The sequence below is a fragment of the Musca domestica genome, unplaced genomic scaffold (assembly GCF_030504385.1).
Source record: "Musca domestica strain aabys unplaced genomic scaffold, Musca_domestica.polishedcontigs.V.1.1 32, whole genome shotgun sequence".
Taxonomy (NCBI): Eukaryota; Metazoa; Arthropoda; class Insecta; order Diptera; family Muscidae; genus Musca; species Musca domestica.
This window is the reverse complement of record NW_026712311.1, coordinates 7942259-7958835: the sequence shown is the minus strand read 5'-3', so window position 1 is coordinate 7958835 and position 16577 is coordinate 7942259. Positions and strand designations below refer to the sequence as shown.

Sequence of the window (16577 nt, the reverse complement as noted above, 5' to 3'; positions counted from 1 at the left end):
TTTTTTTTAATTTAACAGCATTATCCAAACGGTCTTACTGGTATTTGTAGTTTAAAAGAGGGTCAGAGATGAAAATTTGCTGGTAATGTTAAGGAAAAGAAATCAAACAATGCATGTTGAGCCTACAAGTTGATCCATACCTTCCAGTATTCCCGGCTGCTTTTAACATTACATTCAATAGTTCATTTTTTATTTAGCGTAGCTCATGTAGTTGCTATATATTATTCTAATTTTCCATTTTTTGAATTTTATCCAATTTCTGCCTAGAAATATAACTTCAGCAACGGCCTTTTTTCATTGATTGTACAACATGTCGCATAAACAAACATCAAATGCTCCTATGTTATATTTTCGTAGCAAATCTCTGCCTTTTTAGTACCAAAATACACAACCCTGTAAATAAACTGTCAAAAATAAATAACAAATGTTTCTATTCTCTTGACTCTCTTCTCCCACAAAACAGTATTTGTCAGGCAAATACAATACGGCTCTCAGTTCATCATGCCGTATGTGTTTTTGTTATTGTCGTTGCTCTTGCTCTCGCACTACCCCACAACACAGTAATGCCATTCTCTCCCTGGCACACTAATCTCTGCAAAATAAACGCAAATCAAATAAATAATTAACAGTTTGAATATAGGCAAAAGCCAAAAAACAAGCAATCAAATTGTGCTAAAACGCTCGTTTAAATAAAATCTACTCTAGCTAGCCGCCGTCCCGTACAACAATCAATCAATTGTCGAAGTGGTTTTAACTAAATAGAAAAGCACGCAAAAAAAAAAAACAACAATACAAAAGTGGAAAAAAAATGAAGCCATTGCGCCCAGATTTGGCAACCATTTAGTGTGAATTATGAAATTTCGGGACAAATAAAACAACAATTAACACAACACAAAGGCATTGTAAATCATCGCTTTTGTTGTTAACATTACTGGCATCCTTTCATTAAAAGCTAACTTCAAAAAATCGATTTTATTGAGGTTACTTCCTTCCATCTACTGCCCTTATTACTGCAAACTCTTCGCATTGTAGTTTTGGGGTAAATGGGGATTGCCGGACGCCGTTGGCAGAAGCAGCCGCAGCTGAAGTGTTTTGTTTGACCCCCACCCCAGAGCCGACAGCAGTAGCAGCAGCCACTACAACAACAGCAGCAAACACAGAGACAACGACGATTTAAATGCAAAAAGAAAAAAATTGGCTGTTATTGCTACTGGCTGGCTAATGCGAGGAGATGAGTGTAGTATTCGGTCGATAATGTTACTTTAATACGGTTCACGTTCAGAGGGCAGGGCAAAAGTACAAAGAAAATCATTTGGTGCTATGTACAACAACAACTAAAAAATAGCAGCAAATTAATATAACAAACAAAATTGGCATTGAAAACGGCAGTTTTTTCTGTATTTTTTTTTTAAATTGTAAAGCAACTTAAGGGGTGATATCATGCCTAGCTCTGCCTTATACCGTCCACTTGAATCCGGCAATGGCACAAGGTCGAACCAGACCTCAACCGGCGTAAGACCATCCTTCTCGGGTGGTAATAAAGTGCGTTCCTTGTGGCCCAAAACAGCCAATAGTCGTCGCTTGTTTGTGGTTGTTTTGATACTAATGACCCTATTGATTTATGTTGTTTGGAGTGCAGTTCTCAACGATGCGGAGGATAGTCGCGGATCCTATGGATCGACCACAGGTAAATCTCAACCAAATTTAAGCTTTCATAGCACACTACTAGTAGGCACCGCCACCACGAAAGTGAGCCCAATTGTGGAAAATATAAAACAACAACACCAAACATCAGCACCACCACCACCAATCGCACCACAGCCCCCTGAACATGGCTTTTTAGTGCCAGCCAGGGTGGCGCCGCTTATGCTGGAAAAGCTGTTACAAAGGGCAAAGGATAATCCTTCCCTCCTTTCGTCCCCATTAACAACGATAGCAACATACCCAACAAATGGCAGCAGCAGTGTCAGTGCACGTGATATGCAAAACTCGTCAAGTGAGTAGCCAAGCCATGCAGCAGCAACCCAGAATCAAAATTTACCATTAGACGGAGGAAAAGGAGGTGGTATGTGGGCGCATTGCATACACATGCGCTGGCTCTTTAATCCTCCATAAGAGTGTATGTTGTTTCACCTCCCCAGTCCCATCCTCTTGCCACCCACACCCTCCTAGTCATAATCATTACACTAAATGTTTGAAAGTTACCTATATATAAATTCCACCATTCACCTCCAACACCCCCTCCTTTCCTTTTTCACAATGAAAAGCATGCCCACAAACAAAGCACACAGAACAAAAACAACAGCAGCAAAAACAATCCGCACTTTATGTGGTGTAAACTTGGTGATGGAGCTGTGCTAACCCGAACCCAAAAACAAACAACCAGCAATAAAAAAGGAAATAGCTCAAGACATGAACACTATTTTCCTTGCCTTAATTATTTGTTGTCCATTAAAGAGCAAACACCGAAATGGTTGTACTTCTTCTTTGGACATGAAAATGCTGGAACAATGCATTATTTATTTATGAATTTATTTTTTTTTGGTTACTGCTGTTCTTTATTAACAATTAACCAACATTCCCAATCACCACCACCTACGCGCTCCTATGTACATATTTGAAATTAAGTTTACAATGGAAATGTCTGCTTGCCTGCCTTTATGAATATTTAATGTAAATTTTTATTAAGTGGTCATGCGGAGGAATTGCCGAAAGCACTTTGTGGAGTATTATACACCTATGTGGAATAGAGTAAAAAGAGCAATAATGGGACGATTGTCGAAATCTATAGTTGAAATCTGATAACAAAATGGGCCTTTTAAATGACTTACATCGATTTCAAGCAATTGGAGTTGGAGGGCGAAAAATACCCCAAAGTACTAACTTGTCAAATTTCTATACGTCATCACATAAGTCAATAAAACTAATAATATTTATTTCATTTATTATTCACATTGGTTGGAATCCATGATATCCATGTTTAATCCATGATATCTTCCAAATCAAAATATAACGAACACGATTTTCGAATACTAAAGTATGAAGTATAGTCGAAGGAATTGGAAACGCGAATAATGCGTTTCAATGAAAACGTGTTCGTTGGAAATAAGTCTCTACTTTTACTTAGTGAAAAAGTAAATATTGTGTGAGCCAATGCCAAATATTTGACATCGGGTCTTCTGATAAGTTATAGATAAGTAGATCTTAAAAAATTCTCTTTATAGTCAGTTTTAAATCAAATAATTGCATTGATTGATACCATAAGTGAAAAGCATGCGTAAAAAATTACATAAATCAATTATCAACTGAGTAGCCGTTAAGTACAGACACTTAAAACAATTTGTTCTACTTCAGTAAGGCTAGTAATTACTTTAATTGATATCTTTAATAACATTGATATGAAGTTGAATCGGTAGGAGGTTGCTACACAATTGAAAAGAAAGTCAGGAGTTTGGTACAAAATATTCTGGAAGGGGAGCTTGTTTCTGTATAAATTTTGTGCCGTTCCATTGTATCATGTCGACTTATTCGTCTGAAATGTAATTATTTTATTTAAAATTAGTAAGAACGAGATTCTTTTTACCCTGCGCCATGTGTAAATTTGATTTATGGCAAAATCGGCTGTCCTTAAAGTCCCTAAAATTTGCAAGGTTATTATTTTAAGAAGTTGAACTACTCACCCAGGGCACGCAATATAAAGCAGGTGAAGTGATTGATACTGGGCCCAAGCCTTCAAACTATGGAAAATATTTTAAGAAGTTGAACTACTCACCCAGGGCACGCAATATAAAGCAGGTGAAGTGATTGATACTGGGCCCAAGCCTTCAAACTATGGAAAATTAACAGACACATTTATATTAGGATCATCTAAAAAGTTAGAACAGGAGTTGCAATACTGAGAAACCGAATTATATAGGAGTTAATCTACCCTCAAAGAACCCGTATTATCAAATCACAGCTAATTTGGTTTGAAATTGGGACAAATCCCATGCATCGAAATCAGGAGCTAACGTTGGGGGCTGCACTATTATTAAATTACCCACACTAAGAACAGGAAATGTTAGGTTACAGCTAATTTTCTGAACTTGAACCTGGAAATTTAAAAATACCGAAAATTATGAATTGCGTTATATGGGTGCTATACTAAAAAACAGACCTTCGTAACGTATTTTTGAGGGGAGTTAATCTAATCACAAATAATAGGAAATATAAATTAACGGCTAATTTGGTTTGAAGTCTAGACCAGGGCCTATGAAATACCAAAAATGGAGAGATATTTTTATATGAAGGGCCAATATCAATATAAGGGACCCGCAAATTATTTGGGATTTTTATGGTTCTGCCACGGAATCGGTTGTTATTTTTAGTTCTTAATATGTGCCTAAACATCTGGAACTAAATGATCCATAATTAACAGAAGATCAGGTGTCAAGATGGGATATATCGGGCACCTCCTTCTGGTACTTTCCCCACAAAGTGGTTAAAATTTTCAATAATCAAAACGCTTATAAAATATGAAATAATTATTTGATTCGTTCTAAACTTCACGCTTTCTAATATTTCTAATAACACAAAATCAGGCGTGCAGATGGCATATACCGGCCCAGTCCTTCCGGTACCTCCCCCACACAAAGTGATCAAAACTTTGAATAGCAAAACACTCATAAAATGGGAAATCGAAACCTTCTACATAAAAACCTATAATCATAACGCAAGCCAAAATATATGTAAATGAGCACACATTCGCAGAGGAAAAACCGACTGATTTACTTTTTCAACTTGTTTTAATCAGGCCAAATATAGAATTTATGACACATTTATTTTATCGTTATATAACATGCCATTTTTAACTTAATTCCGGTTTTTGTTTGCTAACCGCACTGCTAAGTGAAATATTCGACTCGGGTTTGTAATGCTTAAGAACGTCTTTTTTCACTTTAAAAAGAAAGTAAAAATACTCTCCATATACATGGTGATCAAACTGTGTATATACTTTTGATTATACCCTACACCACACTCGGGTCAGGGTATTAGGTCTTTTTATACCCTCAGCCATATGGCTACAGAGGGTATATATCATTTGATACGGTCAAAACGTGCCTAGTCGAAATAACGGTTTTAGACCCTAGGTCTCTTTGGACCAAATCCTTTTCAGGTGCGCACTATAACTCTGGAAGGGAGTATCCGATTTGGTCCAAACTTGGTACATCGTAATATTTTTATCAAACTTAGATCGAGTTCGGAGATAGGCAATATCGGTCCACTCCTTCTGGTACCTCCCCCACAAAATGTCGAAATTTTCAAAAAATTAATTTTTTGCCCAGAAAGTGAAAGGATAATCCGATTTTGCTCCAACTTTGCAAATCTTAATATTTGCGTCAGTGCTAGGCCTGGTATGAAAATGGGCAATATCAGTCCACTCCATCAGGTACCTCCCCCACAAATTGTCGAAATTTTCAACAAAATACATATTTTTTGCACAGAAAGAGAAACGATCTGATTTTGCTCCAACTTTGCAAATCTTAATATTTGCGTCAGTGCTAGGCCTGGTGCGAGAATGGACAATATCGCCCCATTCCTTCAGGTACCTCCCCCACAAATGGTCGAAATTTTCAAAAAATACATATTTTTTGCACAGAAAGAGAAACGATAATCTGATTTTGCTCCAACTTTGCAAATCTTAAGATTTGCGTCAGTGCTAGGTCTGGTACGAGAATGGACAATATCGGTCCTTACCTTCTGGCACCTCCCCCACAAATGGTCAAAATTTTGAATAATTACAACTTTCATAAAATGTGATGTAATATTCCGATTGTCTTCAAATTTCACACATCCAAATATTTATATTAACCCAAGGTCTGGTTAATATAAACCCTTCTGGTACCTCACCCACAAAGAGATACAATTTTCAATACTTTTATCTGTCACAAACTGCAAAACAACTCAGCGATTCTTTACAACTTGTTATATCTAAATATATGTCTCTCTGAAATTAAGATTTCCCATAAATTGGATATAAGTGTTTGATTTTCTTATATATTCATAATACTACGTATATCATATTTATTAAGATTCGATACGAAATAGACAATATTGCCCCATTCTTTCAAAAACCACTCCATAGAGGGTCAAGAGTTTGAAAATTCATAACAGAAGTCAAAATATGTTTAAATAATCGAACATTGGCTGAGGGTATACATCTGTCGGAAAAACCGACCGATACTTTTTTACTTGTTGAATTTGTTTTTAACTTGAAAGATAGACCCATAGTTACTTATGAGGATCTTCATAGAATCACTTTCTGAGTCGATTTATGCATGTCAGTCAGTCTGTCCGTCTGGCTGTTAGATGCGTAATATGCACCCCACAACAATGATCAGACATTAGATACAGCTCAGTAATAAGTGATAATAATTTTGTCAAGCTCGGTTCAGATTTGTATATAGCTCCCATATATATCTTTATCCGATTTCAGATTTTTTGTGCACTACATAACTAATATCTGCCGAAATGGACTAAATTTTGACACATCCGACCGAATTCGATCTAAAAGCAAGTACTTCAAATTAAGTGAAAATCTGTTCAGATATAGCTATATCTCCCATATACTGGGTGAGATGAAAAATCTGAAACCAACTTAAGCCACTCGTCTGACAGATGTTACAATTATTCCAGTGACAGCTCATTATATTGTTTGCAAGCGTACAAAAGTATTCTGTAGAGAATTTTCCAGAAAAATAGTTATTCGTGATGGAATTCAAGCGTGATTGTGCGATTTCTTTATATTTGGCTGGAAAACCACAAGTGGCTATCGTTAGAGCATTCCAGCATTTAAATGTGAATAAATCGTTTGTGTCTCGTACCATCGCTCGTTACCGTGATACTGGTAGCGTAGCCCGACTTCAAGGAAGTGGACGGAAGAAAACAGCAACATTAGCTGAAATGGTGCGAAAGTAAAGACGCGTCTTGATGGAAACCCGCGTCGCAGTGGTCGAAAAATGGCTCGTGAGCTTAACATATCGCAATATTCCATTCGGTAAATATTGAAAAATTAGCTCGGGGTAAAGCCATTGAAATACCAAAAAGTGCAAGAACTTACACCTCAACAGAAAGAAAATAGACTCAAAAAAGGTAGAGTTTCGCATACGAAATATGCAAATCGTACGTCAAATTACTTGAAAATCGATTCGGAGTTGGATATAGTTCCCAAATTGTGGCTACTCTATAGCCATGATAGGTTCATAGTTGGTATGACCCTTTTCACATAAATTCCTAATATAAACTCTTTTGTTATGGGAGCTCTACTACATACGTATAGTGGCGTAGGGTATAATATAGTCGGCCCCGCTAGACTTTTGACCTTTCCATACTAGTTTTTTACTTGGAACTGAAACAGGTTAGATCATATTTATGAACGAAAATCCTATTAAAAAGAAATTCTTAATTCATTTTAGAAATGAGGCAAACTATCAATAAGTAGGACAAACTTGTTGTAAATAATGTTAAATTAATCTGGTAGGAATCGGAGCTAGCCTCAGAGCTGTATATTTGTAGCTTTACGAACCTGCTTGCCTCATTATTGTATGCATATAAAAAACTGAGGATTTTCCCTTTGTTTTTTAAAAAACTTAGTAATTTCAGTTAAATATTTCTCCTAAAGGAAAAAATGAGCGAATTCTGGTTCTCAGACTTCAGATATACTTTTTATCTGATCATTATTTAATAATGCATATATTATAATATAATAACGAATTTCTGAAGTAATTACCGAATAAAACCACAAAAAGCCATTATTTGCAATATTCCTCTTGTTCATTGTTAAAACCTATCAATGATTATCGAAATCATTCTTTAAAATGCCTTATCAAATACAGTTTTTTTTTTTTTTTTTTTTTTGAAAAATGTGAGTAGCCTTTTGGCATTAACTCTGACGTAGCATAGCATGTGCTATATACATGTTGGCCATAATTTTATATGTATGTACTGATGTTTGTTGATAATTTACCTCACCTTTGGTATGTTGTGTTATTTTTTTTTTCCTAAACATACCGAATGTATCAAGTGCAAACACACATATTATCTGTCAAAAAAGAAAAAAAAACCCTGTGAACATTCACACAGCATATTGAGAATTAGAATTAGAAATCCATTGTACTTTTTTTACCAACGTGGGGAAAAATCAAATCAAATACAAACAATAATGGTATTTGTATATTTAAGGTGATTTGCAATAATCTTTATCGCAGCGATAAGATAACTCACCGGAAAATATTTGAACATGTCGTCGTCCCTAGCTTTGTATTGTTCTTATCCAAATCGATGTTAGCTTTATACACCAAAGAATATTTGAAATGTTTGTACAAGGTGTTATATTTGTTTTTGTTTTTCTGTTCTCAGATAAGATGTGGTGGCATTCATGATTCATAGTTGCCACTAAAAAAAATATATGGTGGTGTCTAGTTCTTAATTAATACACAATTTCATTTTTTTTTATTGCCATCCCACATTAAGTTCTAAAGCCATAAAATGCATTGCTTTGAAATATGAAACTTAATTCTTAATTTTAACAAAAGCCACAACCTTTTTAAGTAATCTTTTGTGAGCTATGCTCAAAATGAGATCAGCTAGGAGGAATTTCTTTAAATTTGTTGATAACATTGATAGTTGCAATCTTCATTTCCAGTTTCATAAATTAGTAGCAATCTATGCCAAGCAGTCCAAAATAAAAATCTAATGCGAGATGTGTGCTGGGTCAAAAATACAATGGGAGTCTAAATGACTACGGGAATGCGAGTGAGACGGCCTCTGGATATAATTGCTCTGTTCTAGAACCTGCATGTATCTACTTTTTTGCGGTATAGGGTATTACCACATAGTGGTAAGGGTATTATGTATTTGTGCATTTGTTTGTAACATGGAGAAGGAGGCGAGAAAGACCCATAGATCCTTTTGATGATCTGCATAGAATCACATTTTGAGTCGATTTATGCATTTCCGTCTGTCCATGTATTTTTGTAAACAAACTACAGGTCGCATTTATTGCCTGGCCGAGGTGATTTGACCCAAGAACAAACCATATTGAAATCGGTCAAAATATAGATATGGCTCCCATATATATCTTCTACCAATTTCGGGTCAATTGTGCACTAAATGACCAATATCAGCCCAAATGACCTGAATTTTGGCACATCCGACCTAATTCAGTCTAGGAGCAAGTACATCAAATTTGGTGAAAATCGGTTCTGATATAGCTATAGCTCCCTTATATATGTTTCCGCCGAATCTGTGTTTAAGTCCCTCACATGCGTAATATGCACTTCAGAAGAATAATATTTGGTACCAGATACATCACAGAAATACCTCTGTCAAATTTTATCAAGATCGGATTAGATTTGGTTATATCTGCCATATATATCTTTATTCGATATCACTTTTATTGTGCACCATTTGACTAATATCAGCCTAACGGAAATTTTGGCAATCCCGACTAAATTCGTCCTAGAAACAAGTACTTCAAATTGGGAAAGTGATGACCACACTACCTTTAGGATCCCTGATTGAAACCTTTTTTGTCGGATCGTGCTGGGATGGTGACATAAATTATCACCTTGAAGAGTTGTACTGGAATTTAAGTTTTTTTTTTTTTTTAATGTAAGAATGTTTGCTTTTCAAAATGAAAGGCATCGGACCACGTTAAGGTATAGCCCCCATATAACAGCTTCTCCTGATTTTCCGCATTTGAAAAGTTTTGGCCTCGATTTCCAAACAAATCAGGTGTAATCTGATGTTATGGGTTCTTAGTGGTTGAGACATTAAACTCTACTCAAAAAAATTAAATGTAGGTCAACTTTTTGAAATAGACCCTGATTTTGAGCATTGTGGGGGTATCGGCCTCAGTTTCGAACCAAATCAATGGTAATGTGATATATCAGGTTATTTGTGGATAGATTAACTCCTCTCAAAAAATATTCCAAATACGTTCAGATTTTGGTATGGTCCCCATAGGACGGGGGAATTCCAGGTCCATTGAGGTCCATTTTTGGGATAGCCCAGCCCCCATGTTAGATTACCTCCTGAAAGTTTTGGATTAATTTTCTACTAAATCACAAAATATAAAATTTGGGCTTCATTGACTGAATGCAAAAATATTCCATGTATGTCCACTTTTTGGTATAGTTCCCTCATAACAGTAACTCCCGGTTTTCTGTATTAGAAGGGATTGATTCCAAATAACTACCGAATCAGCTGTAATTTCATATTTCATCTTCTAAGTGTATTCAATGTCAGTACATCTTTTGTTACAGCTCCCATATAAAGACAAAATCTGATTTCCATTATTTTGAAGGGTTCGTGTGAAATTTTCAAAAAAAAAAAAAATAGGATGTTATTGGACATTACGAGCTCTAAGTGGGTAGGATAACTCCTCGCAAAAAATATTCATTGATTAATGAGTACTTTGGTATAGCCTCCAAATAGCAATATCTCCTGATTTTCTGTATTTCAAAGGTATTGATCGCAGTTTTCTACCTCATCATCTGTAATTCCACATTTCGTCTTCTCCGCGCAGAATGTATTAAATGTCACTCCATCTTTTGTTATAGCTCCCATATGAAGACAAAACCTGATTTCTATTATTTTGAAGGGTTCGGGCGAAATTTCCAAAACAAAACTTTTGTCATTGGACATTACGAACTCCCAGTGATCAGGTTAGCTCCTCGCAAAAAATATTCATTGATTAATGTCCACTTTTTGGTATAGCTCCCAAATTACAATATCTCCTGATGTTCTGCATTTGAAATGAGAAATCTCAGCTGTATTTCCACATTTCGTCTTCTTTAGGCTGACTCCTCGCTAAAAATATTCAATGATTTCCTGATTTTCTGCATTTGTCCCAATTTCTAAGAAAATCACTTGTGATTGATATTTGATATGGATCAAGTTCATGCTGGGTGATATGTAGTTTCGGTTTTTATTCTTTCACCCTACAACACATTCTCATTTGTAGTTATCTCAACATGTACATATGTCGAGCTGCTATACAGCTTTAGCCTTCGGTTTTGCTCTGTGGACGGCCCCCTTAAAATACATAGTGTTTAGGGAAGTTTGGGGAATACTGTTATCCAAATTTTTACTGCTGCTTCAACTCTGCCCAAATAGTGCCTGGAGGTCAGTTAAATATTGAAAGATTTATTTATTTGCGAATAAGTCTAGAAATCCGACCCAAAAATGTATTTTCGAATATCAATTTTCCTCAATATGTATTATGAAAGCATTATGGATGTCTTTTTATTTTATTATCGCTGTAGTCTTTCTAATCTTTAAATAGATTTCAGCCAATTTAAATGTTCAAAATGACAACGGCAAAGACCAACATACAGAAAGACAGACAGGCAGACCAAAAGTCAAACATTCAAAGAAATCTGCCAAAACATAAATACTATAAAGATGAATGAGACACAATGCTAGTCCGCCGCAAACCAGGCAATCACAATGCTTAGACAACCAAACCAAAAAATGTATTTTTAGGTTTGCTGCCTGATTTCTTCTACACCCGATACCCTTTTCTAGACCTTAAATTAAATATGAAACCAAAAACATTAATTTCTCTCTTCCATTTCCATTGCAGATGTACTCGACAACAAATTGGCCAATGAATCTCCGACAACGTTGTGCGGTGAGTCATTTAATGACACACGCCTTTACATACAGGATCGCCCACGACAGGAATGGGCAAATTTAAGTACAATTTACTTTGTCACCCCCACATATCCGAGGCGAGAACAAGTGCCGGAATTAACGAGGCTGGCCTATACGCTGCTGCATGTGCCGCGCCTGCATTGGATAGTGGCCAATGATCACAATGCCTGCAATCCTTATTTGGATACTTTACTTAATCGATTTGGTGAGTATGCGAAACAGCGTACATGACGTATTATGTGTGTGCGTGTGTGTGTGTTTGTGACCGATATACAAACATTGCCAAGAGCCAAGTAAATAAGGTTAAATCCTAGTTGATGATAATGATGATGAAGATGGCCATGCACCGATGGCGTCACATAGCACGGCCAACTTTGTTTTGTTTGTTTGTGTTGTGGTCACTTGCATTGTTTTGTAATATCCTCTTTCATTTTAGGTATTCCCTATACCCATTTGGCAAGTCCCATGCCTCAACGTTTCCACAAAGCCGAATCCAAGCCAAGAGGGGTGGCGAATCGACGTGCCGCCATGCAATGGTTGCGCCAGCATAACATAACAACCGGTGTGCTGTATTTCGGCGATGACGACAATACATATGATCTCAAGTTATTTAGCGAAATACGTGACACCAAACATGTATCCATGTTTCCTGTGGGCCTAATTGCCAATTATGGCATTAGTGGGCCAGTGGTGTGTAAGGTTTGTATATACCACCGCGCCGAATATTAGGCAAATGTGTTACTAAGCAAATGCGTCTCTCATATTTCACAAATACAGGGCAAGGTAATTGGTTTCCTCGATTCCTGGGTGGCTGGCAGACGTTGGCCTGTCGATATGGCTGGTTTTGCTGTTAGTCTCTCGTATATGGCCGAACATCCCAATGCATCGATGCCCTATAAACCGGGCTATGAAGAGGATTATTTTCTGCGCAGCATTGGTTTAACACTGGACATGATTGAACCGAAGGGTAGCAATTGCACAGAGATTCTGGTGTGGCATACACAGACGAAAAATCATGAACGCACAATGGTCAAACTGAATCATGAGTATTTGGATGATCGTTCGAATTTAGGTGCTCTCTTTAAGGCTTTATCGGATATGGGTGTGTCGGGTGCTTCCGATAGTGAGGGTAAGTGAAATGGGTGGGAATGGAAATATGAATGAAAACAAGTAAAAAAAGAAGTAAATTCGGCCGGGCCGAACTTTGAATACCCTCCACCATTTGGAACAAATTAGGAAAAATCCGTTAAATACAGAATATAGGCAGTTACCGTTAAGTTGGGTCTATTGACAGACATGGACCTGCATGAGCTTTTTTAGTCATAGGCCATTACAATATACAAATACGAAAAATGAAAATACTCCGGTGAATAATGTCGCAAAAACGTCAAAATACCGAATATAGAAAGAAAGAAGAAAATCACCAAAATACCGAACATGGGGCGGTAACCATATATGGGGGCTATTTGGAGACTTGGACCTGTATAGACAATTTTCTGTCAGAGGCTGTAGTATCCATTACGTACTTCAAATACCAAATTTGAAACAATTTCGGTGAATAATGTCGGTAAAATCATCAAAATAAAGAATATCGGGAGGTACCGTTTAATGGGGGCTGTACGAAGACATGGACTTGCATAGACAATTTTCTGTCACAGACTGTAGTACCCATTTCTAACTATAATTACGAAATTTGAAACGATTCTGGTAAACAATATCGCTAAAATCACCGAAATACCGAATATAGGGAGGTACAGTTATATGGGGACGGGACTATAATTAAGCGTGGACCTATATGGCCCATTTACAATACCGAAAGTCTTGCAAATGAAAAACACATTTGAGTAAAATTGTATCAACCTACTTAAATTCGTTCGGAAGCTAGAGTGATTTCCACAGACGGACAGATAGACAAACGGACGTTCTTCGTTAAATCGAATTTTATGCTGATCCAGAATATATATACCTTGGGGGGTCTAAAATTTATATTTCGAGGTGGTACAAATGGTCAGGAACCTCTGGACGGATTTCGAGTATTTTCATAAATTTTCAATGGCCTCTTGCAAGAAAAGGATAAAATCGAAGAAAATCGCGCGAAAATATGCCATTAAAAGAATGAATATTTTTTGTCAAATTTTTTATCGCATACGATTTTTTCGTATCTGACTTACAATAGTTGTGTTCCAGAACCTGCAAATTAGTACTAATTAGCACTAATTCTGCTACAACGCGTTCCCGTACTCCAAAAATTAGCAAAACTTGCAGCTCTCTCGAGAAAAAAATGGCGCTGAGTGGTGCACATTTCTGCTTGTTTTAGCTACATGAATTTGGCCGAGCAGAAATGTGCATATTGTAAATTTGACATTTAATTGGCAGGGCTAACAAGGTTGAAAAATGTATTGATACATTTCAATAAAGAAAATGATCAACTTGAAAACTAAAGGAAAAACTAATATTTGTCGTGCAAAAAACAAAAAGAGAAAATATGGAGCAACTGATGTATTCACTTTTGGATGATTCCAGCAGTGAAGAGGACTGGCTGAATGAGGAATCAGATTATTAATTATTATTATAAATTATTAATTTTAACTTATCGTCTTCAATACTCATTTTTTAAATGTTGGCGCTCTTTTCAGTAAGGTTTCACCAGTCCGATTTAGGCTGTTTACTTTTGGAATTTTGAATTTTGACATTTTATCGCATTTCTGCTAATTTTCCGTTCCCTTATTTTTTGAGCAAACCTAAATGAGAATGACATTTCGAACTGTTTTCTCTTCTGCTAGTTTTACTACTAAAAAAGTACTGGAACACAACTAATATTAGTTTGTACAAATATTTTTACACCAAGCAACACTGTGAGGGTTGAGGGTATTATCTTCAGGTCGCAATTATCGTCCGATTTTCACAAAATTTTGCATGGAGGTAGGGTTATGGTCAGAATAGAAGTCTAGTTTTTAGAAGATGTAAATTTAGGGTTTCAAATGGACCAAAAATTATTTTTTCTCTGGTTTTGCAGTCACTCTACAGGGCACAATTAAAAACTAAACGACAGGGAAATTCTCATGAGGAAATAGTTAAGGACAGGGCAGAAGTCTAGCATTTAAGATGACCACTGGGTAATATTTGGCGGGTAAAATTGACCATAGCTTTTATGTGACATTGTTTTGAATACCAATCAGTAGGACAGAAAGGGCGAATATAGGGCGAATGTCCGGTCAAAAACCAATTATTTAAAAAATGAACAAAAATGGATTTGAACCTAAGGGGCTGCCAAAATATTATAGTGTTGTAGGGTATCACATAGTCGGCCCGCACGACTATAGCCTTTGCTTACTTGTTTAATTAATATTTTTATTATTTTAAATTAACATTTTGTGTCTTTCTTTTTTTAGGTCAAAAAGCCATCATTAGCAAAAATGGAAAATCGAAACCCCTGGGCTATTTCCTTAGCTGAGATACAATGCAATTTGAACAGTTTATACGCAATTTATTTTCCGTCTAAAACTGTTTTGTGGTCGATCAACTACTACTGAGCTGCTTTCTACCCTCTCCCCCATCCTTCAATGAGGAATTTATTTAAACATTTTTTTGTTTAGCCTATTTTATTATCATGCAGTAAACCCACCCCCTCCCTGTTAATACTCTCTAAATTTATAATTTCGAAAATGCAAAATTATGTATAGATTTATAAGTTAGTTACAAATTTTATGATTTTTAAGAACTTGTTTGTAAATTTGATAGAAGTTTTTTTTTAAGAAAGTCTGTTTTCATAGCATAATGTTTAGATTATAAATTTTGTAAATGGTTTTTCATCATTATTATTTTGTTAAATACTTTTTGTAGTATTTATTTAATTCTTTGCTAAGTTTTCTTTGTGAAGCTTGTGATAATATTTAGGGTATATATTGTAGAATGTTAGAGGAAAATGTAAGCATTAATTTTTTGTGGTTTGAGACCCAATTTCAACATGACTGGGTTCCCTTTTAGGGTCTCCGAAAATCATGGTTTTCACAATCATAAAAGTTGTGATCTACCTTTCCCCATTTTAATAATTGAAAATAATGTTTAACAAATTAAACACCAAGTATCCCGAAATGCTAAAGATCAATCAACAATGTTGTTTACGGTTTTGCAACAAAAAGACAATTTTTCAATACTAGGCCATAAGTATAGCTTTAAATATCGCCGCATGTTGTTTAAGAAATTTTTGCCATCACATAAAGAAAACGAACAAAAAGAAATAAAGAATTTTAGGTTGTGTTGCCAACATATTATCACTGACAGTTTGTGTATTTATCTCCTTGGATAAGTTGCTATGCAATTTTCACATGACTACAATTGTTATATTACTACACAAATTATATTTATATTGTAACAAAATATTCTCCTAGTTATGGCTTCATATCATTTCAAATCTTTTCTTCTACAAATATCATTACGAAAAGCAAAGCAATCAAACGGAAACGAACTAAACATAAAACGGTGTATTTGTTTAGAACAAATATTAAAAAAAAACTTATATTATGATATGGTAGTCCTATGGACTAATCCTGCACTTTACATAAAACATATAATGCAATTAAAAACTAAAAACAAAAAAGTAGAAGGGAAATGAAGTGTAAAAAACTTACCCTGGATGCCATTGCTTTTGGTCTAGTTTCTGCAAGGAAAGAAAGGAAGACGATTAAGAAAATTGTTTTATTCGAATCTAATCTATATTTATAAAACAGAAGAAAATGTAAATAAACAATTAAATTTATTTAAGCTAAAAGTCATTGTTTAATTATAAAAAAAAAAACTAAAAATTGTGCATTTAGATTGATGTGGAGGAGCAATTTAAAATTTTTCAAACAAACTCCATCTATTAACAATTTATTTTC

At 35.6% G+C, this 16577-nt stretch overlaps 1 protein-coding gene across 2 annotated transcripts; it reads left to right on the top strand.

Annotated features, from left to right (window-relative positions):
- Nucleotides 1-549: 549 nt before the first annotated feature.
- Nucleotides 550-15978, top strand: LOC101887664 (galactosylgalactosylxylosylprotein 3-beta-glucuronosyltransferase S). Of its 2 annotated transcripts, none has more exons than XM_005177376.4 (5): nucleotides 550-1687; nucleotides 11627-11902; nucleotides 12134-12396; nucleotides 12475-12826; nucleotides 15090-15978. In XM_005177376.4, exons 1-5 carry the CDS (start codon nucleotides 1441-1443, stop codon nucleotides 15149-15151), a joined length of 1200 nt encoding a protein of 399 aa, XP_005177433.1. In that variant the 5' UTR covers nucleotides 550-1440; the 3' UTR covers nucleotides 15152-15978. The 2 variants fall into 2 exon arrangements, with proteins under 2 accessions (XP_005177433.1, XP_005177434.1); XM_005177377.4 differs by lacking the exon at nucleotides 550-1687 and adding an exon at nucleotides 1694-1996.
- The last annotated feature ends 599 nt before the right edge of the window (nucleotides 15979-16577 follow it).